This window comes from Loxodonta africana, chromosome 1 (genome assembly GCF_030014295.1).
Source record: "Loxodonta africana isolate mLoxAfr1 chromosome 1, mLoxAfr1.hap2, whole genome shotgun sequence".
NCBI classification, from domain to species: domain Eukaryota; kingdom Metazoa; phylum Chordata; class Mammalia; order Proboscidea; family Elephantidae; genus Loxodonta; species Loxodonta africana.
Genome location: NC_087342.1, coordinates 28,410,921 through 28,434,607, shown reverse-complemented (window position 1 = coordinate 28,434,607; position 23,687 = coordinate 28,410,921). Strand labels below are relative to the sequence as shown.

The 23,687-nt window shown below is 43.3% G+C and overlaps 1 protein-coding gene across 1 annotated transcript; it reads left to right on the top strand.

Moving 5' to 3' along the window:
• The first annotated feature begins 2,082 nt into the window (after positions 1 to 2,082).
• DNAJB11 (DnaJ heat shock protein family (Hsp40) member B11) lies at positions 2,083 to 21,692 on the top strand. The gene is made up of 10 exons (XM_003412907.4): positions 2,083 to 2,355; positions 5,262 to 5,418; positions 9,675 to 9,772; positions 11,875 to 12,007; positions 16,581 to 16,723; positions 17,831 to 17,913; positions 18,531 to 18,588; positions 19,654 to 19,765; positions 20,174 to 20,333; positions 21,240 to 21,692. The coding sequence occupies exons 1-10, from the start codon at positions 2,288 to 2,290 to the stop codon at positions 21,302 to 21,304; spliced, it is 1,077 nt and encodes a 358-aa protein (XP_003412955.1). The 5' UTR covers positions 2,083 to 2,287; the 3' UTR covers positions 21,305 to 21,692.
• The last annotated feature ends 1,995 nt before the right edge of the window (positions 21,693 to 23,687 follow it).

The following is a 23,687-nucleotide window of genomic DNA, read 5'->3' as shown; positions in this document are numbered from 1 at the left end:
CAGGGTTTCCTAATATCTGAGTTTAAAAAGGAGTCACCCATATTAAGATCTGAGGGAAGAGTGTTGCAGGTGGAGGGAACAGCTAATACAAAGGCCCTAGGATGGAATGAGCTTGGTGTATTCAAAAAAGAGGAAGCCAGGTTTGCTGGAACGTGATACGGAGTATACTAGGTGAGGGTACAGATCATGTCACCTAAAGAGTTAGGACTGTATTCTCAGTGCAGTGAAAAGCCATCTGGGGCTTTTAAGCAGGAGCGACATAATTTAATGTTTTAAATCATGGGAGAGAAGGACAGGAGTGAACAATGGATGGTAGGACATTAAGAGTGGAGGCAGAGAGACCACTGAGGAGCCCTTGCCAGGTGAGAGATGGTGACCTGGCCCAGAGGTAGTAGTGGAGATGTTGAGCAGTGGACATATTCAGGATACAGTTAGGAGGATGAATAAACAAACCCTAAAATTGGGGCTGCTTGGCATGATTGAAATGGTTAATCCCAGACCCAAAGTGAAATTCTGTTTTAGATGAAGTTGCAACTACGTTTGAAGCTTGCCCTTGCCGTCTACAAAAGACAAGTTGGCTTCCTGTGAAAGTTTTAATTGCTTATGACACAAAGAGTAGAACTTACGTAAATAATCCTGCTATCTTAACTGCTCTCAGAGAGTTAATCCAGTGTATGCCTAGGCCCTAACTCACTTCCTCTCAGCCAGATTGGCAGTGTTTACATTTCGAGAGGCTTCACATTGGAGTTGATTTCATCTTCCTAACCAAATGGTCTGAATCAACTCGATGGCACTGGGTTGGGTTTTTTAACCAAATGGTCGACTTTTATATTTCAAGGACTCCAACTAAGGTTGAGCCAGTGTACAGTCAATCACTAAACCCCCTCATCAGGAATGCTTACACAGCTTGCTTTAAAAATATTGTTTTAGTCAACTTGTAATGGGAAGTAAGAGACTGATGTTAGGCTAGAAATCGAAGTTAGGAAAGTTTGTAGTTTGACAACCCCTTGTAAATTTGTCCTTCCTTATCCTGCATCCCCTTGGATATAAAACCACTTGCCTGTTTGTTCTGCCTGATAAATACCTCACTGCTGTCCTCACAAGCCAGAACACATGCTGCCTGTTGTTTGAGTGCCCCTGGGATTCTCCATTTCGCGAAATTATCTTGTCTTTTTCCTTCAATAAAATTGTTATAATTTCTAGCGGAGCGTCACTCTAGTGTTAATACTGGGACAAGGAAGACACCTGGAGTTTTGTTCTAAACTTGGTGAGTTTCCTGAGATGAGCAAGACTAGATTGGGGCAGAGTTCTGGTCATAACGGTAATAATAGTTATTATTCATTGCGTGCTTACTATGTGCCAGAACCTGTGCTAAACGACTTAAAGATTTTCTCCCATTAAAAATTCACAGCAACACTGTCACTGGGGGCTTTTCCCCAATTTTGTTAATATAATCAAGCAGCTCAGACTTGTGCAAAGTCTTACCGCTAAGAAGTGGTGGGAGCCTCATTCAAACCTAAGTCTGTCTGCCTCTACCAAAAATATTCACCTTAGGCACCACGACCTCTTCTCTAAAACGCGGACAACCTCCTCGTAGGGTTGTTAAGAGAATTTAAAATAAGATCTAAACAACGTATCCGTTGTACCGTTGGCCGGGAATTCTCGTCCCCGCCCATTTCGCCTAGGTCGCCCCGCCCCCGCATCCAGCAAGCACTTCACCGTGAATGAAATTCCGAGACTTGTAACCAAGATAAAGTCTCCTTCCCGCAATTGGCTGGAGCCGGAGGAGGCTCCTTCTGATTGGTGAAGAGTCCGAGGAGGCGGGCGAGGGGAAACCTACCTCTGGTACCCCCGTTTGGCCCCACCTTTCTCTTACGTGATTTTCTGTGACTTGCTGGAGCTGGAGCTGAGAGGATTCCTGCGGCGGCGCCACCTTCTGACGTTTCCTCTTGTAATTGGTCGCGAGCTGCGGCTGTAGTTCTGAGACCTAATTGGCCGTCCGCGCCGCCTCGGAGGTGAAGTGTACCGCGTTAATTGGCTCCGAGGCGCCGGCAGCGTGTGATGTCCCAAGCAGCTATTGGCCGTCGCCGGCTGTGGCTTCTCTCACCGGACTGGATCCCCGGGAAGTGGACTGGCAGAGGAAGGGGGCAAGTTACCTGTCGCTGCGGACCGAGTAGGAGACCCCCAGCGCGAAGCGGCCTTACAGGGCCGGGTGGACTGGCTAGCCAACGCGCCTGCTGAGGCGGCTGTGAGGAGAGCGTGGGCGAGGGTCCGGGACGGAGGAAGCATGGCCCCGCAGAACCTGGGCACCTTCTGCCTGCTGCTGCTGTACCTCATCGGGGCCGTGATCGCCGGGTGAGGGCCAGGCCCCCGCGGGCACAGGGCCCGTGAACCAGCTTTTGCTGGGGAGGAGGGAGGCCGGGGGCAGATGGGGGGCGGAGCATTGCTGGGCTGAGGGAGTGGAGAGGGGCAGTGCCGTGGTGAGGCGGTGGGGAGGAGGAATGGATAGTGCAGGCCAGGCTCTTGGGGTGGAGAGGAGAGCCGTGGGTAACACGAGTGAGAGGGACTTAGATCCAGAGGCCCCGAAGACCTAAATTAGCCCAGGGGAGTAGGAGTTGGATGCAGTGCCAGACAGCATTGGCGGGGGGAGGAGGAGCGTATTTGAAGCGAAGCAAGTGATTTGTGAGCGGAATCAGTGTCACGCAAAGGTGGGAGAGGGACGGAGCCCCTGGCTATAATGAAGGAGTGACAGCGGCAGGCTGAGGTTGAGGGGCCTGGGCAGGTCTGTGGTCAGAGAGGTGGGTGGTTGTGCCTGCTGGGCTGGAGAAGAGGACGATGCGATGCTGTGCCTGCGACGAGCCATTGGGGCGCTGATATTAAAGTGGGTGGGTTATGATAGCAGGCTGAGTGACGAAGTGAGGGGAGAGGTAGGGAGGCCATGCTGGGACTGAAGAAAATGAATTGAGGAGCAAGGCAGACCGTTTGGAGAGTCTTCCCAGCTTCCTGGAGTATTGAGCCTAAGCTGTGATTGTGTGTCACTGTCTCTCTCAATGGTACCTTCTTGAGAAGCTGAATGGCATTATGAGCGGGAGAAGCAGTTCACCAACTGGTACCTGACTGGGATTCTAGCCTGCAAACCCCACCCCGCTTATGAATTATGTGACTTTGAAGGAACCTGTATAAATTCTCATCTGTAACACGAGGATAATGTGCCACCTGTATGAAGGGAGTAGGACCAGATGAACTCTTGAGGATCCTTCCTGTCTTTAAGATGCATGATTCTCTAAGTCTGGTGACCACAGGATGTTTATGCCAGGGATTAGTAGGATCTTAGCTTCTGACAGTTTATACATTGTTCTAATAGGGGCGATAGTACTTAGCAGAGCTTTAAAATGTATGTGCTTCTTATTTTCTTAAGTTTTTTTTTAAATGTGCATTTATGCTTACCGTTTTGTTACTTTGTGAAACACTAAATGTCAAAAATATTTACTTATCCTAGGTAATGCTTTTATTGTTTTTTCTCGGCATGTTTTTGGTAGTTCTTTTAACACTTAAAGCAACAAATACCCTAAAAAAAAAAAAAAAACCCAAACCCGTTGTTGTCGAGTCACTTCTGACTCATAGCAACCCTATAGGACAGAGTAGAACTGCCCCATAGGGTTTGCAAGGAGTGGCTGGTGGATTAGAACTGCCGACCTTTTGGTTAGCAGCCTGAGTTTAACCACTGTGCCACCAGGGCTCCAACAAGAACCCTAAGGTGTTTAAATAAAATGTTGATATAAATGTTGTTAATACTGTAGCTTTGAACTTCATTCATAAAGGAGCCTCTTGGGAACGGTAATGTTGATGGTGAGCTAGCTATACTAGCCATTGTTTCTCTTCCTTTTTATATTAAGTATATTCCAAGGAAGCGTCATTCTTTATAGATTTAGACCTCTAGTTATTAATTATAGCAATCCTTTTGATTTATTTAGTTCTTATCATAAGAGATGTCAAGATTTTACACGTTTTGGGGGGAGCAGAAGACACCTAATTCTCATGGAACCACTTGTGGGTGATAATTAAAAAAAAAAAAAAAAAAAACAATTACATGAAATGGTCAAGTGATTTTTTTCCTAAACTGGGACTAAGGGCTTATGAAACTTATATTTTTTAATATTTTGTCCTATATGACTTGCATTTTGATACTCCAATATATTTTTACCTTCACTGCTACATCAGTGTCACTATTGTGAACAACTTTCCCAGCCTCATTGTTGAGAAAGCATTTTCAGAATAACTTAAGGTGGTGAAAGGAATGCATAGGTTTTTTTCTTGCGAACGTTCTTTTTTATTCATTTCATTCAATGAATATGTATTGGTTTCTTCTATGAGCCAAATACCATCCCTATCCTGAAAGTTTTAATAGTCTTATTCTACCTTCCCATTGGCCCTTCTTGCAAAGATCCCCATTAAGATTAATTGGGTTCCAGCATAGTTCATGGAAAGGAGGTCAGTGGATCTCTGTGTCACCTCCCAGCATATACCATATGCATACCCATGGCTGCTGAGACATACGGGCTTCTGCATACGGGCTTCAGCAGCTGTCTTTAACTAAGACTTGACCTAGAAAAACTAGCGTAACAAGAAGATTGATATTTCTTCTGGCTTTCTCTTTCAGCAAACACACCACAATTTATACATCCAAACGGATGTTCTTTTCTCTTCAGGTTTGTCATGTGTGCTTTGGTTTAAACTCTGTGTTAACCTCTGAAGTGAGCTTTACTCACTTCATCTTTAACATTCCAGCAGTTCCGCTGTTAATGAAAACATTAATGTAACAATCTTTTTGAGTATGGAAAATAATCCTTTGAGGTTGTTATTTGACTTTTGGAAATTGTCAGAAGTCATTTGGAGTCGATACAGGGAAATAAAGAGGAGAGTTACTTTCATGATACAGTTAATTGGCTGAAAATAACCTGTGACCATAAAATAAGAGTTTTTTTTTTTTTTGACTGAAGGTAGTTCTAAAAGAAAAGTGCCACAGGTGTTTTGAATAATTCTAGCATTGCTCAAAATGTACATAGCCTCTCATTGCGATTAATATATAGGACTGGTGTTTCTTTCTAGTCATTTTTTTTTTCTTTTTGCATCATATGTATATCTTCATTTTCCTAACCCTTTGCTCAAACACAAACCTAAATGTAAATGCAAAAAACCTCACTTTTATAAAATGTAATATACAACTCTCTAATGATGTCTTCTTCCCCCATCCCCACCAGGCGAGATTTCTATAAGATCTTGGGGGTGCCTCGAAGTGCCTCTATAAAGGACATTAAAAAAGCCTATAGGAAACTAGCCCTGCAGCTTCATCCTGACCGGAACCCCGATGACCCGCGAGCTCAGGAGAAGTTCCAGGATCTGGGTGCTGCTTATGAGGTAAGTCAGGAAAAAGGATAAAGTATGAATAAAACCTACAGATACAGAACAGACCATGTAGCCTAGGAACTTTCTTCTTTCAGGTCACTTCTATTTAAAACCAGACAGTAGATAAAAGTAAAAGTCATACTTAACCATATTGTAGTAGATCTCACATTCATGTTAATAGACGTTCCCTTCCTTCTTCCATACTAGTGTTTCTTTTATTAAGGAGAGTAATGTTAAAAAGATATGAATGAGAGAAGGTACGATTAGTAGACTAATGAGTAGATTGGTCATCTATAATCAACCAATCAGTTTGGGAGCTGGAGCCAGAAATACAAAGTCTAAGTGCAAATCCACACACCCACAGGGACCAGACAAATAACGTGCAGGGCAGGTATAAGATACAACAAGACAAGGGATATTCTGCTGCCATAATGGGGAGCAATACGGAATGGTGAGGGGTGTTACAAACTAGAGCTTCCTGCCCCATTACAAGGCAGCGGCTGTTACCTAGCTAGATGTTGGCCATATGGAAATGCAAACACTGTATTAACTGTAACCTCTAATCTAGAAGTCACAACACTTTCATGCATATTGTCTCATTTAATTGTCACTGGGACACTATGAAATAGAGCAAGGCATATTTTTCTTCCCATTTTTTAAAAGGGCACAGAAAAAATATATATATTTTTTCTTTTATTGTACTTCAGATGAAGGTCTATAGAACAAACTAGTTTCTCATTAAATAGTTAGTATACATATTGTTCTATAACACTGGTTAACAACCCCACGACATGTCAGTATTCTCCCTTCTTGACATTGGGTTCCCTTTTACCAGCTTTCCTGTTCCCTCCTACCTTCTAGTCCTTGCCCCTGGGCTGGTGTGCCCCTTTAGTCTTGTGTTGTTTTATGGGCCTGTCTACTCTTTGGCTGAAGGGTGAACCTCAAGTGATGTTCTGAGCCAAAAGGGTGTCTGGGGGCCATATTCTTGGTGTTTCTCTGGTCCCTATCAGACCAGTAAGTCTGGTGTTTTTTTTGTGGGTTAGAATTTTGTTCTACATTTTCCTCCAGCTCTGTCCAGGACCCTCTATTGTGATCCCTGTCAGAGCAGTCAGTGGTGGTAGCCAGGCACCATCTAGTTGTACTAGACTCAGTCTGGTGGAGGCCATGGTAGTTGTGATCCATTAGTCCTTTGGACTAATCTTTCCCTTGTATCTTTAGTTTTTTTCATCCTTCCTTGCTCCCGAAGGGGTGAGACCAGAATTGTACCGTAGATGGCCACTCACAGGCTTTTAAGACCCCACACGCTACTCCCCAAAGTAGAATGTAGAACATTTTCTTTATAAACTCTGTTATGCCAGTTGAGCTAGGTGTTCCCTGAGACCATGGTCCCCACAGCCCTCAGCCCAGCAATTTGGTCCCTCAGGGAAAAAATATTTTAACTCCAAAAATCATAGAGGTAAAACTCCTGCATTCAGATTAAATTGCTGTGTAGTAAAGACGCTGAGAACAAATCTGAAAAATATTTTAGTGGAAAGAACCCAAAGGAAGGCATCTCAAAGTTCCCCCCTCCTGCCCCACACCGCCCCTATTAAAGACACTATGGGATTGAGTGACTAATATCTGTGTGAAACCTAGAGCCAGTGGACTCCCCATTTATTTCCTTCATACGTTTAGGGAGCCTGTAGGACAGAAATTCTTAACCTGGGGCCCGTGAATTTGAGAGAGCTGGTAGACCCTCAAAAATTGCGGGTAACACTTTGTATATTGTTGATAATATACCAGATTCCATATTTTGCATATATTTCCCATGAACAGTCCCATTATTTGCTAGGAACCCAGTAGTCAAAAATATTTTCTAGGAAACTGTATGGGGCAGTTCTACTCTGTCTTATAGGGTCGCTATGAGTCGAAATTGACTCAATGGCACTGGGTTTTAGGAAACTGTTAGTAAGAATTTACCATGCCCTTTAAAGAATCTGTCACGTTCTTTAGCTGAGCCCTAGGCAGGGGTCCCTATATATAGATAATTCATGAGACTGCAGTTTGTGAAACTATGAAAAACTTGCTAGTCACAAGTTGAACTCTGCATCGTTCTTTGTAACTGTCAGGCCCGACTGCCCTTGGTCCTTGGGTGAAGTGGTCACAAGTCAGAATCCCAGCACTGCATGAAGGGCTCTTTTGTGAATACAAATTGGTCTTCTCTACTGAGCTGGGATTACTGCTGGCATTTTAATTAGTGGAGACCCTGGGTTGTTTGGCCAAAATCAACTAAGAAACCCCTCCTCCTCCTTTTTTTTTTTTTTTTTTTAAAATAAAATAGTTTCCAGGACCATGGAGTAAAATTACATTCCTCAGCCAGAGGAAAAGTGAGTGAAAATAAATGACTTCAAGGGTCGTTTTTTGAGAGTTATTATAGAAGCCTCTGATGTCTAAAAAGAAACTGGCATAAAAGTGTCTTTATTTGGGGGTTTTGAAAATGATCTTCTTTACAGACACAAATGTGAAGCTCATTTCTTTGCCAAGAAAAGACCAGAGAATTAGAAATTCAGATGACCTACTAGTAAGAGAACTATTTTTGCTTGAAAGTTAGCTATGCCCCTCTCTGCTGCCCCAAAGCACCTATTTTCGAAGGATGTTTGTGAAAACGTTCCTTTCTGTTACCTTCTGTTTTTGGCCCATTGTAGTGACTTTGGTCATTTCTGAACTAATGCAGAAATGAGTTTTTGCTTTTAAGAATGCCCAGTCTCTCGTAAACTCAATTTCTATTTCTCTCCTTAAATATGTACTAATGTCAGTGGTTAAGCGTTCGGCTGCTAACGAAAAGGTCGGCAGTTTGAATACACCAGCTGTTCCTCGGAAACCCTGTGGGTCACCATGAGTCGGAATTGACTCAGTGGCAGTGGGTTTGGTTTGGTTTTTTAACGTCAAGACATTTTTGCCATGGCTTCCTACACATTTCAGGCCCTGAGCCAAAAGTGTGTTGTGTTTGAATATGCCAAACAGGCTTTTTCTTTTACTGAGTGAATAAGCACTGTCACTTCCGGCCTCTCTTTTCTCGGGCCACCACGAATTTGGGCTTGAAATAACTTTCTCTTACAGCCTTCTAAGTAGGAGTTTATGAATATCAAAAGAAGATCGTAAAGCTATTTAATTTTCAAAGATACATGTGTGCATATACTGCAGATTGCTCCAAATGGAAGGGAAGCTTTGTTTATCTTCCATGTTGAAGATAAATTTTGAAGAGTACGGAAGTTTCTTGTGTTCTTAAATTCCTTAGCATTATATATGGAGTGGGTGCAGTGAGGAAGCATAAAGCTGTGACTATGTATTAAAACCATTAAAACTTAATAGTTCTTTGCGAACTGTGAAATTGACCTTGAGCAACCCTTATAGAACAATGTCCCTTTTACCCTCTCTGGAGTTCAAACTCAGGACACAATGAACTGAAATAGATATTTCACACGCATGTGTGCACAGATGGCATCGGTCCACAAGTGGGTTTCTGTATACACCAATAAATGGAAAAAAAGAGTATGAAGATACAGGAGTATAGACCTTTCTAGAAGAGCTAGGGTCTGATTACTCTGATTTGCTCATCTCTTAATGCATGGAGTGTGTGTGTGTGTGTGTGTGTGTGTGTACTCATGTGTGTGCCCATGTCTTGGACATAGAAGGTAGGGCAGAGCTATTTTTAAGGCTTTCCTAGTCTACTGCTTCTATCACTAATGATGATTTCTGGTGGTGAAGAGCATAAACACTGGAGTCAAACTGCAGGGAGGTAAACCTGAGGGATCCATCACACCTCTTCCTTCTCACCTTCACAGACACGTCGTTCATCTCAGATACGATTTCTGAGTGGCTAAGGAAACCCTGGTGGCGCAGTGGTTAAGAGCTACAGCTACCAACGAAAAGGCCGGCAGTTCCAATCCACCAGTCGCTCCTTAGAAACCCTACGGGGCAGCTTCTACTCTGTCCTGTAGGGTCGCTGTGAGTCAGAATCGACTTGATGGCAACGGGTTTGGTTTTTTGGTTTTTAAGCTCTGAAAAATTTAAATTGAGAACACAAACAATGTGGAAGTTACAAAATGGACAATACATCAAAAAATTTAGTCTGTTAGAGAAAATAACTGTTTACAATGTGCTTAAATAATACGTACATTCCACAAAAATCTTAGACACAGTTTCAGAGTAAAAAAACATGAGTCTGCACGTACATTAATGGAGTATTACCAACTCATGGTCTTTCCCTTCACTGACTCTACCCCCAGGTCCTGTCAGATAGTGAGAAACGGAAACAGTATGATACTTACGGTGAAGAGGGACTGAAAGATGGTCATCAGAGCTCCCATGGAGACATTTTTTCACAGTAAGTGTTCTACCTATCTACAAAATATCGGTGTCTGGGAATGGGTCTCTTGGTGATAATCAAAGAATTAGCCTTGCTCCTTGTTCAGAAACTTTTGATGGAGAGTACATATGATCCTTGAGCAAAGATCAGCCACCATCCTCTCTGCGGGAAGGGAGCTGTCTCCATTTTTACAAAGCTTCAGGAAAAACTGCCCCAAAAGGACTGTCCATCTAGCCAACATCAGTCAAATCAACCCTGACAATTTTAGGGGGGGTTTTGTGGAAGCCCTTTCATCCTCAGTGTCTCCTGGAATCTGCAAACCGCTTAATGAGCAAAATCATTCTTGTAAGCAGAGAGAAAGAAATTCCTACTCCCATCCTTAGAGCTGCCACTTTTTATCCCTATCAACAAAAAAGGGATGGTGATGATAATCAGCGATGGGGGAAAGAATTGGGGTCAGGACTCTGTCTCCTGTGGTGCACAGCTTTCTGGGAAGGCTGAGTGTCTGGATTAATAAGCACCTTTGCTGCTTACTCTTTGAGCCCCTCTCTTGAGCATTTGTTTCCACATGCCCTGATGATGCCATATCCTAACCAAAAAAACAAATGCTTTTCCATCAGGTGGACTCCAACTCCTGACTACCCCATGAGTTACAAGTAGAATTGAGCTCCATAGGGTTTTCTTGGCTGTAAACTTTAAAGAAGCAGATCACCAGGCCTTTCTTCTGGGGTGCTGCTAAGTGGGTTCGAACCACCAACCTGTTAGTTGGTGGCCAAGTGCAAACAGCCTGCTTCACCCAGGGACCTTGCCATATACTAGGCGATCTTACGCTGGGGTTTCAGGTTGGAATTATAAACAAAAAGATGTTTGAATAAGCATTTTTACGGGGAGAAATCTGGCTGCTTTCTTCAGATTCTCAAAGGGTTCACGAACCTTTCCCCAAAAGAAGTTAACAATCACTGTTGCATATGGTAGCTTCCGCCATTTATTGATTAGGGTGCCAGTAGATTTCCCGGCCTTGCGAAGATGTACAAGTAATACGATTATAGTATCTTTTACTTCCCAGGACTGATTTTGATGTTTTGGCCTTCTAGGGACGTGTCCTGTTTCCCACAGCTGTTTGAAGCGATACCTAGGGATGGCATAAAGAGAAAAAGCTCCTCCCTGCTCCCGCTTTTATTTAAGGCTCAGGGAAGCCATTCACCAGGGTTGCTGGGGGGGAGTTATATAATTGTCATCATTAGTATACTAATATCTGAGCCTTCTAAATAACACCCAAAATCAACATTAAGGTTAGAATTCCTGCACAATTGAAGGCTGCTGTTGATAGTAATCATGAAGCGTTGCTTTTGTTACATTCAGAACAGAGTTTTGGTCTTGTGGAGGCCAGAACTTCCTTTGTCTTCAGCACTACAATTTTACTAAGGCTGTTTCCTTTTCAGCTTATTTAGTTACATACCCAGGATTTTTGTACAAAGTGGTAACTTCTTTTACCGAGGTGAGCGTCTAAAACGTATGTAAAGTGAACGCTACCCATGGTCAAAATTACCCTTAAAAATTCTGTAATTTAACCATAAAGTTCAACATTACATGGGATTATAGATGCTATACCAAAAAAAATCCAAACCCATTGCCGTCGAGTTGATTCTGACCATACCAACCCTCTAGGACAGAGCAGAACTGCGCCATAGGGTTTCCAAGGAGTGGCTGGTGGATTCAAACTGCCGACCTTTTGGTTAGCAGCCGACACCTTAACCACTGTACCACCAGGTCTCCTATAGATGGTGTATGCTTTCTCAAATCCATCAATCCGGGTTTCCCTCAGTATTGAAACAGATCATTATTTCATTGCTTCAGTCTCGCGTTGAGCTCACTGGCATACATTTAGGGCCGTGGCATATCAAAAAGTAGATTTTTTGTGGTGGTGCAGCAATAAAATTGATCCTGTATAAATTAAAAATTATGTCTGATAGATGACTGAAATGTATTAAATAAAAATGTCTTTCAGTTTTGCACAGCAAGTTGGTAGGACACAATATTTTACCAGCAGAAAACAAAGTAAATAATTGTGAAATGTGAACTCCGGTTTTTTCTCCTGATAATGTTGCACTTATTTACAGCTTCTTTGGAGATTTCGGTTTCATGTTTGGAGGAACCCCACGTCAGCAAGACAGAAATATCCCACGAGGAAGTGATATTATTGTAGACCTGGAAGTCACTTTGGAAGAAGTGTATGCAGGGAATTTTGTGGAAGTAAGTTCAACAACACAGCTGTTCACACTGACTTCCAGAGCTTGTTCTTTTGACTGGAGTTTCTGAGCGCCTTTGTGTTGAGGGGTTAGGAAGGAGCGACCAGGTTCACAGAACTGAATTAGCCCTTGGTTCATGATACACTTGGTGTCGTTTTTTCATGAACTCAGCACCCAGCCCGAGAACTGAGTGACACGATACCGTGACTCACGTCTACCTACATGCTGTTTCCCCATGCATTCCCCTGCCTCTCTTCTGGGCTAACGACGATCCTGAGTGTTGTGTTTTTTGTTCCCCTGCCATTTTTGTTTGTTGGTTTGATCACATACACATGGGTACCTGAGCAATATATTGTTTTTGACTTTGTAAAAATGGTCTCATATGTTATCTTCTGGAGCTGGCTTTTTTGTGTTACTAGGGTCCATCCATGTTTGTAGCTGTAATTCTGCTGAATAAAATGTCATTATGTAAGTATACCATGGTTTTTCAATAGGCATTTAGGTTATATTTCCAGTTTTCTTTTTCAATTCCAAACAGTGCTTCTATGGGCATTCTTGTACGTAAATCCAAGTACCTATGAGCAAGAATTTCCCTGGGGTAGGTACATCCTAGATGTGAAATTTCTGGGTAAAATGAGCAAATGTTCAATTTTATAAGATAATACTGTATCGTTTGCCAAAGTGATTGTCCCAGCGCTTCCACCAGCAATTTATAAGAGATCTATCGATTCCCTGCCTCTCTAAAACTTGGAATTATTAGACTTCTTAAATTTCGCCTATAAAATGGTATCTCTCCGTGGCCTTGAGCTGATTTCCTTGATTAGGAGTTAGGGTAAGCGTCTCTTCATATGTTTCTTGGGCGTATGCGTTCCCTCTGTGTGAATTGCTCTTTCGTGTCTTTTGCCCATTTTTCTGTTGGGTTGTTTGCCCTTTTCTCATTGATTTCTAAGAGTACTTTATTCTTGCTTCCAATCCTTTCTTGGCTATTTATAACACAAATACATTCATGTGCTGTGTAAATCTGCCCCTTCAGGCAACATCTGACATCTGTAGTGGGGGGGCCCTCCAGGGGATGCCCATAGCCCTACCTCACAGCGAGCCCACTCTGCCACCCTCCAGCACCAGGAACAGGCGCCCTTGCCACCAAGAGGAGTGGTTGCTGGGTCCTGCTTCCCAGCATGCCCAAGGTCAGCAGCAGGCATTGTGGGGCCTGGCTGGGGCAGGGGCGCCTGGTCATCAGGTCTGTCACTGAGGCCTCTCCCCTGCTGTCTGGGTGCCCTGGAGCCAGATCCTTCCCGCTGTGACTTTCACGGGGCTGCAGGGTTGCACCCTTGGTGCGATTCGTCCAAGCAGTCACCTAAGGAATCTGCAGGGGGGGCTGCCCAGGCTGCAGCTGCATGGCAACCCCCTGGCCGGTGTGCCCAGGAGCCCCATGCCCCGTGGACCCAGGTGTTAACAGAACATCCCAATCACGTAACTTCCGATGTCACAGGACCTACTTGGACATTACGTGATGCGTGACTATATATCCTACCAGTTCATAACTTGTCTTTTCATTACGTTGAAGATTAAGTGAACAGAAGTAATTCATTTTAATGTGGTCAGAATTATCAGTCTTGTCTTTTGTGGTGAATTTTGATGTCTTGTTGAAGAAACTCTTCTCCAAAGTCAGAGTGCTATTCATATATATTTTCTACTAACACTTTGCAATCTTTTAATTTCATGTGATTTATTTATTTATTTATTTAATTCTGGGAAGTTCATCTCCATTATTTCTTCAAATTCTGAATCCTGTCCTCTGGTACTTCTATTTCTATCTGCTCTTAACTTATATATGATATATTCTATTTCTTTATCTTTCCTTCCTTCTTTGTGGGAGAGGGCCTCATTCTGGTCTTATACCTGACTAGTTCAGTCTTCAGCTATATCTGTTCTAATAATATCTCATCTGTGTTATTTCAACTCATATTTTTATACATAGTATTTCTGCTTGATTCTGTTGTGATTTCCTAATATCTATTTCATTTTGCTAGTATCGTCCCATACCCCGCTAAATATTATCATGCTTGTTTTAAACTCTTGGTTTGTCTCCTCTAAAACATTTGCTTAAAATATATGTGTTATCCAGCCTCTTGTTTTTTGTGGGGGAAGTGGGTAGTTGGACTTCCGAGGTGTTGAATTTATTTGGCCTGTGGTCCCTTGTTCCCCTATGGATATTGGCAACTCTCTTTCCCTGGTGGTTTTAACTGCATTTTGTTTGTTACCTTGTTTTTGTTTTGTTGTTGTTGTTTTTGGTGTCTGGGGTCCTGTTGTTTTCTGTGGAGAAGGGACAGGCAGTATCTGTCCCAAGGTAGTTCAGGAGCCAGGCAAGAGCAGAACTTGAACCGCTTTTTTTGGTATCTTCTCACTGTCACCACTAGCTGCTATTGCCCCAGGTTGTAGCTACCATCTGACACACGTACCAGCTCAAATCAGACTTCCGTCTCCAGGCTTCTCTCATAGATTCTGTGTTGTCATTTCCTGGAATCCATGTTTTCTTGTAGTTTTTCTAGGATTGGTTTCGGAGGAGACAGCTGGTAGCCTGTGCATATTTGCCATGTTGACAAGAAGTAAACATTTTCTTCTTCGCCGTGGGTTTGCTCTGAATAGTTGAGAGGAGAAGACTAGACAATTACAGAAGATGTGACTGTCTAGCAATACGTTTCTTCAGTCTGCAGAATGGGAGCAAGGCACATTCAGAATACAAGCCATCTTGCCTTCAAAAACAGGAGATTGTACAGGTAGGAGAAAACCAGGAGAGACTGAATAGGTCGGAGAAGACCAGGAGACTGTATAGGTAGGAGAACACCAGGAGAAACTGTGTAGGTAGGAGAACACCAGGAGAGACTGGATAGGTAGGAGAAAACCAGGAGGCTGTATAGGTAGGAGAACACCAGGAGACACTGTATAGGTAGGAGAACACCAGGAGAGACTGGATAGGTAGGAGAACACCAGGAGAGACTGGATAGGTAGGAGAACACCAGGAGAGGTTGTATAGGTAGGAGAACACCAGGAGAGACTGGATAGGTAGGAGAACACCAGGAGAGGTTGTATAGGTAGGAGAACACCAGAAGAGACCGGATAGGTAGGAGAACACCAGAAGAGACCGGATAGGTAGGAGAACACCAGGAGAGACTGGATAGGTAGGAGAACACCGGGAGAGATTGTATAGATAGGAGAAAACCAGGAGAGACTGTAGAGGTAGGAGAAAAGGTGAGCTTCATTAACCCTGTATTCTCTGTTCTGCTGCCATCGCCAATACGCAGTGTGATCACTGTTTGCGTTTGACGTGTTCCTAAACAAATTACTCTCTAATCTTATTACTGTAAAGGATGTAGGTGGCCTTGCTATTTAAATGACCCCACAATATATTATTTTTCTAAGTTACCTTGAGAATTAGCATGTACAGTGGTTAGAAGCATGGCTTTGGGAGCCAGACCACCAGGTTTAGAATCCAGCTCTGCTGTTTATTAGCTGTGTGACCTCGACCACACTACTTAACACTTGACCTTTCTCTGCCTTCGTTACCTCAGCTGTAAAGTGGAGATAATAGCAGTACCTACCTCATAAGGCTGTTGTGAGGACTCAATGACTTAATATAGATGAGTGTTTAGGTCATTGCTTGGCACAGTTACCACTATAAAGGGTTTGCCCTGGCTACTATTATTGTTGTCGTTATAATTTATTCTTTTGACCTGGACTTTCCTATGCTGGTAGGCTTTGAGGGGTTTTCCTCCAAGCATGTTTCATTCTGCTGCATGCACACTTACCTTGTGATGAGGTGTTTGATTAATTAAACAGGCAAAAATAGGAACACCTTTCTTCATCTATATATATGTGTGTATGTATAGATATATATATATATAGTAATTTTCACATACTTGGAGAGATCAGAATATTTGACTGCAAGTCAACTGCAAAGAGATGGTTATTGTCTCTCTAACCACGTGTGTCTGAATTGAGATAGCGCCGGCAAACAGACCTAGACTGAGCTGCCTGAAACAAGGAGGCATTTCATTAGGTTAATCACAGGATTAGGTTGTAGTCACATACCTAGTCTTCAGGTATCGTGCTTCACGTAGCTCAGATTTCGTAAAAGAAAGTAATTCTGTGAAGTATAACTCAGTAGCATTCAATTACGGCACAGAAACACTGATACCACGCACAGTGTCTTTCAGTTCTTTCTTACTCCTCTTTCTCTCCCCTTCTCCAGCTTTAGAATAGAGTCATTTAAGTGTCTGTTTGCCTCATTCCTGTTTGGGGGCCGATTTGTAACTCCTCAAAGAGTTTTGCCAGCTGTCGGTCACCTTGAGGGATAACTTGCCAGAAAAGGAGAATTACCAGCCCGGGCATGTGTGAGGGCCCTGATGGGTTGAGGAAACTAAAGGCCGTTTTACTGGGGAGAGCAGGCTTGATGTTCCTAGGCCAGCGTTCAGCCCTGAGGCACCCAGCCCAGCTGATGTTGTGTGTGCACTTGTAGGTAGTTAGAAACAAACCTGTGGTACCTGCCCCAGCTAATGTTGTATGTGTACTTGTAGGTAGTTAGGAACAAACCTGTGGCAAGACAGGCACCTGGCAAGCGGAAATGCAACTGCCGGCAAGAGATGCGAACCACCCAGCTGGGTCCAGGTCGCTTCCAGATGACCCAGGAGGTGGTCTGTGATGAGTGCCCCAATGTCAAGTAAGTGAAAGCACTTCTGTGCTCAGCCGGGAGACATTTTAATGATCTGATTTGTCTTGTAAGGTGCCGACGGTCCACACTTAGGTTTTTTTCCTTCCTTTTGTCTCTCTCTTTCACGGCCTACCAAAGGATAGATGATAGAGCAAAGAAGTGTACTTTTTTTCAAAAAGTATTTATTCTGAATGTCTCCTTGCATGTTTCTGGACTGCTCTTTGTTTCTGAATATACTTACCAAGTTTTAACATTGCATTTTCTTCCTACTTGGAATATTAAAGCGATCTTCTATGTCCAGCCAACATTTCAGATTAGAGAAGTAATAGCTGCTGATTAAGTTATAAAAACAACTATTTAATTGAACCTGAGTACTGGAAAGCATTTTAAATATAATATTGATTGAACACTTGGCCATGTTGCTGTTTACTACGTTCCTTGGCACTTGACTCTGACAGATTTGTGACATCACATGCCCCAAAAGTAGGCCCAAATCCCCCAATAAAACCAAACCCATTGCCGTTGAGTCAATTCTGACTCACAGCGACCCTATAGGACAGAGTAGAACTGCCCCTTAGGGTTTCCAAGGAGCGGCTGGTGGATTCAAACTGCTGACCTTTTGGTTAGTAGCCAAGCTGTTAACCACAGTGCCACCAGGGCTCCAAATGTAGACTCAGTTGTTGCTTTATTCTACCTCTTCAGAACTCACAACTGCCAGTCATGAGCGTGTGTGTCTCAGAACTGTATCGGTTCCTTTGAGATCAGTAAAAAAATCAGATAGGGTGAACTCTTCTGGTAGATTTCTAATACCATGAGGCTGTCCCTCCAGATGTAAACTTATATAAGTGAGTAGTTTTTTCTGTTACTTATCCCAGAGTTCAAAGCAATCAGCCTGCTGCAGGCCGTTTTGGAGGCAGCACTTGTGTGTTTTTATAGTATACGGTAGCTTGGTCCTGGATGTTGGAACGTAGAAAATGTAAATGGATATCAGGTACCTTTGTTGAGTAGAGGTACAAGGTAGCATTCTAAGAAAACACTCTAATAGAATAGATAAAACTTTGTCTATCTGGGGCTTGGTTCATATATTTATATTTCTCTCTTAATTCTCTGTCTCAGACTGGTGAATGAAGAACGAACACTGGAGGTAGAAATAGAACCTGGAGTGAGAGATGGCATGGAGTACCCCTTTATCGGAGAAGGTAAAATATTGATGTTGTTGTTTTGTTATAACTTTCTGCTCTCTGCTTGTCAATACCCCTACCTCCTGCCTCCCGCCATGTCTTATTGGCCACGTAGTAAATGCATATACAAATTCAACACTCTTCAGCTGGTTTCAGGATGCAGAAACCCTTTTATGTCTGTCATGATTGGTTACTTTGAGCAGTAGCATCACTGTTTATCCTTCAACTATCTGGCCAAAGCTTGCTATCAGGTAGCCTAAGTTATATCAAGATTTAGGGCATTCAGACCTTAACGCAGCAATGAAAGAAGACCTGCAACACTAGTGGCATTAATAAGATGCTCACAGACCGCACCCTTGGGCTTAAATTGAAAACTCTAAAAGAAAAAAAAAAAAAAGCTTTAAGGCTTCAGGTTCAGGAAATGAGCGAGTTGTTCTTTGTTCAGTAAATAGGTATTTATTGCTGCACCTGAGGCACAGGTGATCTTTACCCATCATCCGATATAACCAGCTAGAGACACTGTTCTCACAGATAAATTTGACACTCAGTGCCTAAGGTAATGGCTTAGAAAAATTCTCTCTGTACTGCCACATAGATTTACGTGACTTAGAGTATGCTGTAATCTGTTGTACTAGGTGAACCGCACGTGGATGGGGAACCTGGAGACTTAAGATTCCGAATCAGGGTTGTCAAGTAAGTAATCTAATCTTGGAGGCTCTGCTGGCCTCCAGAGCACTTCAGACTTTTTCTCTGTTCCGTGTCCTTAGTGCCTTAAGCCGTTATTTGTGACTCTACAACAATACTGAAGATTTAATTTGGCTCGGGGCCTAGAACTGAGCCTCAGTTATTACTTAGGACCTACAAATCCAGAAGATGTTGGAAAGAAAGAACTGATAGGACAAGTGAGGGGTTGAAAGAGAGGCAAACAAGAACAGAGAGCCGAGGAGAGCTGAGATTTTACCTGAGGAAACAGTGCGCCATATAAGAATGGGATACTTCCCCCAGCCCTGTTACGTAATAGGCAGCTTTGCTGCAGAGAGAGATCTCTGGGCTTCTCTCAGCATGAAGTGCTGCTGAGATAATCATTTTGCCAGAGACTTGGGCTTGTTTGTTATTTTTCCCATTACCGCGTCAGAAACCAGTGTTACCTTTGCATCCAAGGATTCATTGCAGTAGGGTTCCCACCTGATGGGGAGCAGTGGGCCCCCGACTGGCTAGGACTTTCCCCTCACTGCACACTAAAATCTCAGTGATCTTCCCCCAGCTTCCCTTCCCTACCTCGTCTTTCTCGTCACTCCCCAGAGAGACTGTTCCCTGAATAAACCTGGTGCCTTCTCAACTCCTGGTCTTTGCCAGAACTACCTCTTGCCCTCTCCCTGCCCCCCACCCCTAGCTTATCTGCATATCTAGAGCCTACCTGACCTTGTGAGCCTGACTCAGGAAACCCCCACAAACCCGTTCCTGATGTTATCTCCCTGGCTGCTGCTGCGGTAAGTTATCTTCCTCTCTCCCCCATGAACGAAGTATAGTTTTATTTACATGCTTTGGCTTCTGCCGATTGCAAGCTCCTTAGGAACAGGGTTTAATAAGCCTTACGCAGCTTTATAGTTACAGTTAATACTATGTACTGAAGGAAGGTCCAATAAATGCTCACAGTTTGAAAGAGCGGTGGTCACCCTTTTCCAAGATTTTTCTGGAAACTTTTTGAACTTTTCTCGAAGACGCAAGGAAGCTAACTTCTTGTCCTTCTGTTTTTAGGCATCCAGTATTTGAAAGGAGAGGAGATGATTTATACACAAATGTGACAATCTCTCTAGTTGAGTCTCTGGTCGGCTTTGAGATGGATATTCCTCACTTGGATGGTCACAAGGTAAACAAACTGATTTTCCTGTTTCCTGTCCTGCTAAAGCCTCACCGTGGGTGGTTTTATGATTCCTTTGGCGACTACAGTCATTTAGAGCCACAGGGACGCCTGTCAATCTGCTCTGCCTTCTCTCCCCACTCTGCTGCAGAATGTCAGTCAGTAACAGCACCACAGGCCTTTCAGCTACTCACCAGTGATCACACAGCCTTTTTCTTTTGCCTGCGCGTTTTTCTTTAACATTGAAAACCCTTTCCTTCTTCAGCTCGCATCGCCCTGATGATGGCCCCCTTACCCCTCCGCCCCTTCTTCTCTGCTGAGCCTGTAACACTAGGTGTGTGCACCGGTGCTTGCTGGAGCCTGTGCACTGTACTTGAGTGCCAGCCCTGTTCCAGTCCAGTGCCTTTTGCCCTCCAGGTACATATTTCCCGGGACAAGATCACCAGGCCAGGAGCCAAGCTGTGGAAAAAGGGGGAAGGGCTCCCCAACTTTGACAACAACAACATCAAGGGTTCTTTGATAATCACCTTCGATGTGGATTTTCCAAAAGAACAGTTAACAGAGGAAGCAAGAGAAGGTGCGGGGTGTGAGTGTGTGTGTGTGGGAGGGGGTGAGGGGCCAGGTAAGTGAGCGTGAGAACATTGTGGTTAAAGAGGGAAGACAGTAAAAACAAAACCTTCTGATGACGTTTGTGAACTAGGGATAGGAATGAATTCTGCTTTGTCTGTAAAGGCAATACTATAAACCCCACTGTTGCTGTGACAAAAGGCTGCGTAAGCTGGGCTTTGAAACCTAAGAGATGGGTTGTGTGGTGTGTGAGTGTGAAACAGATCACTTAGAGCAAATTTCTGGACCAGACTGTAAAAGGAAAGATGAGGTGTACCTCTAGGGATTAGAGGCTTAGGGGTGATGTCGTGTTCACTGGTTGAGAAAAGGGCCTAACTGGTGGGCCCTAAATAGTAAAAAAAAATTCCAAGCCTATTGCTATCAAGTCGATTCCGACTCACAGCTACCCTATAGGACAGAGTAGAACTACCCCAGCGGGTTTCCGAGGAGCGGTTGGTGGATTCAAACTGCCTACCTTTCTGGTTGGCAGCTGTAGCTCTTAACCACTGTGCCACCAGGGCTCTCAACAGTAAAAGGAGAGCAGTGAACGAGGTGCAAACTGAAAAGGGGACAAAGAAAAAGGAATGGAAGATAGCTGGAGAGCTTTCTTTCCGTTTCGATTGCCTCCTCTCATTGATTCGTGGGTGTATGTGGTATGCGTGTCTGAGAGAGAAAAAGACAGGGATTATGTTGGATTTCCTTGGCATATGTGGGGATATTCCTAGGCCATCAATTTGGAGATTAGTAGCTATTTGTTTAACTCAGATCGGTGGTTGTCGTCGGGCCTTTTGTGAGCCTCCCCATGAAAGATGCTCTTTAAAGTCTAGGGAAGTCAGTACATTTTCTTAATGGATACGTTTGTCCATTCTTCCATCAGGTATCAAGCAGCTGCTTAAGCAAGGCTCAGTGCAGAAGGTGTACAATGGACTGCAAGGATATTGAAGTCAAATAAAATTGGACTTTGTTTAAAATAAGTCAATCAGTGATATTTATTATCTGCAGGAGTTTTTTGTGTTTTTGTTTTTACTTTCAGTACTCAAGTCTGACTTAATTTTTTTTTTCTTCTAATGATCGTCATGGAATGAATACGTGGGCCTAAGCATTTGTCCATTTGTATTCAGAAAGACTGGCCAGCAGAAGTTTAATAATACCTCTCCCTTTGGGGATTTAATGTCTGGTGCTGCTGCCCAAGTTTCAAGAATTAAAGCCACAAGAGGACTCCAAGAGCAAAAGAAACACAGTATAGAGGGTTGAAGTTAACTGTCAGCTGTTTCATTCAAAATGCCAACTGGAGAAGTCTGTTTTTTAAATACAATTTGTTGTTACTTTTCCTCGACTCCTGTTTCTTGTTGGTTGAGCTACACTGCTGTCTCTCCCATGTCCATTTTAGCCATTTTTCTTTCATCTGCCCAGTGTCCCTCTTTGTGGCCTGTGAGCTCTTTGGAATGTCTTCTACCGTCAACCAAGATGGATGCAAAAACCAAACCAGACCCGCAGCCATCGAGTCGATTCCTACTCATAGCGACTCCATAGGGTTTCCAAGGCTATAAATCTCTAAGGAAGCAGGCTGCCATGTCTTTCTCCCAGCGAGCAGCTGGTGGTTTCAAACCGCTGGCCTTTCGGTTGGCAGTTGATCACATTAACCACTGTACCACCAGGGCTCCCCATGCACACCCTTGCAAAAGAGTGATAAAGATCCAGTCCCCATGCCCAGCTGCACACACACGGTCTCTTTTAGAAAGCACTTGAAGAAACTGAACAGATTGAGCAATTGGGGTTGATGAATCAAGTATCTTTAGATCTTTACACAAAGATCTAATTGTCCTTGAAAAAAAGTACATTTCCTCTCATTTAATTTGGGAGTTACAAAATCTAATATGGAGACTTTACTGTTTAGACAGCACTTTTCATGTATACGTTCTCTGTTGACCTCATGATTAGAAAGGCTTTGGTTTGTTGTAGGAAGTAAGATTACCATTGGCTCTAGAAAGTGGCCGTAAAGCAGAGTTACAAATGACATTTGCCTCTTCAGCAGCACCTAATTCAGATGGTACATGACTTTAATACATTTAATTTTCGAACCTTCACTTTTCTGCATTATATAGTCACATTGCACACTACTTTCCGTGTCCTTTTGGACTTCCTGCCTCAGCTCTTGAATGTTTCAAGCTGTTGCAAGGTGTGGGGAGCTGCCTTCCAGCTACCAGTGTAGTTCCAGCAGCATCCCCACCTTCAGCTACTCAGCCTTTTCATGACATTTTGGGCCTATGTTTTTTTATTTTTATTTTTTTCCTTTTTTTATTGTGCTTTAAGTGAAAGTTTACAGTTCCAGTTAGTTTCTCATACAAAAATTTACATACACATTGTTACGTGACCCTCGTTGCTCACCCTGCGATGTGACAGCACGCCCCCTTCCGCCCCAGGTTTCCTGTGTCCGTTCAGCCAGCTCCTGTCCCTTTCTGCCTTCTCCTCTTGCCTCTGGACGGGAGCTGCCCTTTTAGTTTCGTGTACTTGAGCTAAGAAGCACACTCCTCACAGGTATCATTTTATATCTTACAGTCCAGTCTAATCTTTGTCTGAAGAGTTGGCTTCAGGAATGGTTTCAGTTTTGGGCTAACAGTACAGGGGCCATGCCCTCTGGGGTCCCTCCAGTCTCATTCAGACCATTAAGTCTGGTCTTTTTACTAGAATTCGAGTTCTGCACCCCACTTTTCTCCTGCTCCTTCAGGGACTCTCTGTTGTGTTCCCTGTCAGGATGGTCCTTGGTGGCAGCTGGGCACCATCTAGTTCTCTGGTCTCAGGGTGATGGGGTCTCTATGTGGCCCTTTCTACATTTTGGCTCTATTTTACAAAAATAAGTGGAAAAAGGAGGGGGGGGAGGGTAGGAAAGGAAATCTCATCAATTTAGAACACGAGAAAAAGGCAGAAAGTAGCTCATTTTTAACCTCAATCAGATACTATTTGGACTTGAATAGTCCAATCGTGAAAGAAAAGAACAAAATTAAAAGGTTTATTTGAAATGCTGAAACTCCATCATCGGAAATCAAATGAAACAACCCATAATTACACATTTAAGTTTATTGGACTTTTTGTACATTTATGATTCATTAAGTGCGGAAGTACTGAATTGCCTCTAGTCCAGCATTTCTTAGATCAACATTTTCCTTATATATCCTAGCCCAGGACAGTTTCTGATCATCATTTTCCCAAGACATTTGCAAGAGTCCGTCATGACATTATGGGCGAGACTTAATTATTAGTCTCGGCTGGAAAGACCCCAGAGATGAAATGCTCTTCCTACAAAGAAGAGTATTAATGGGCTTTA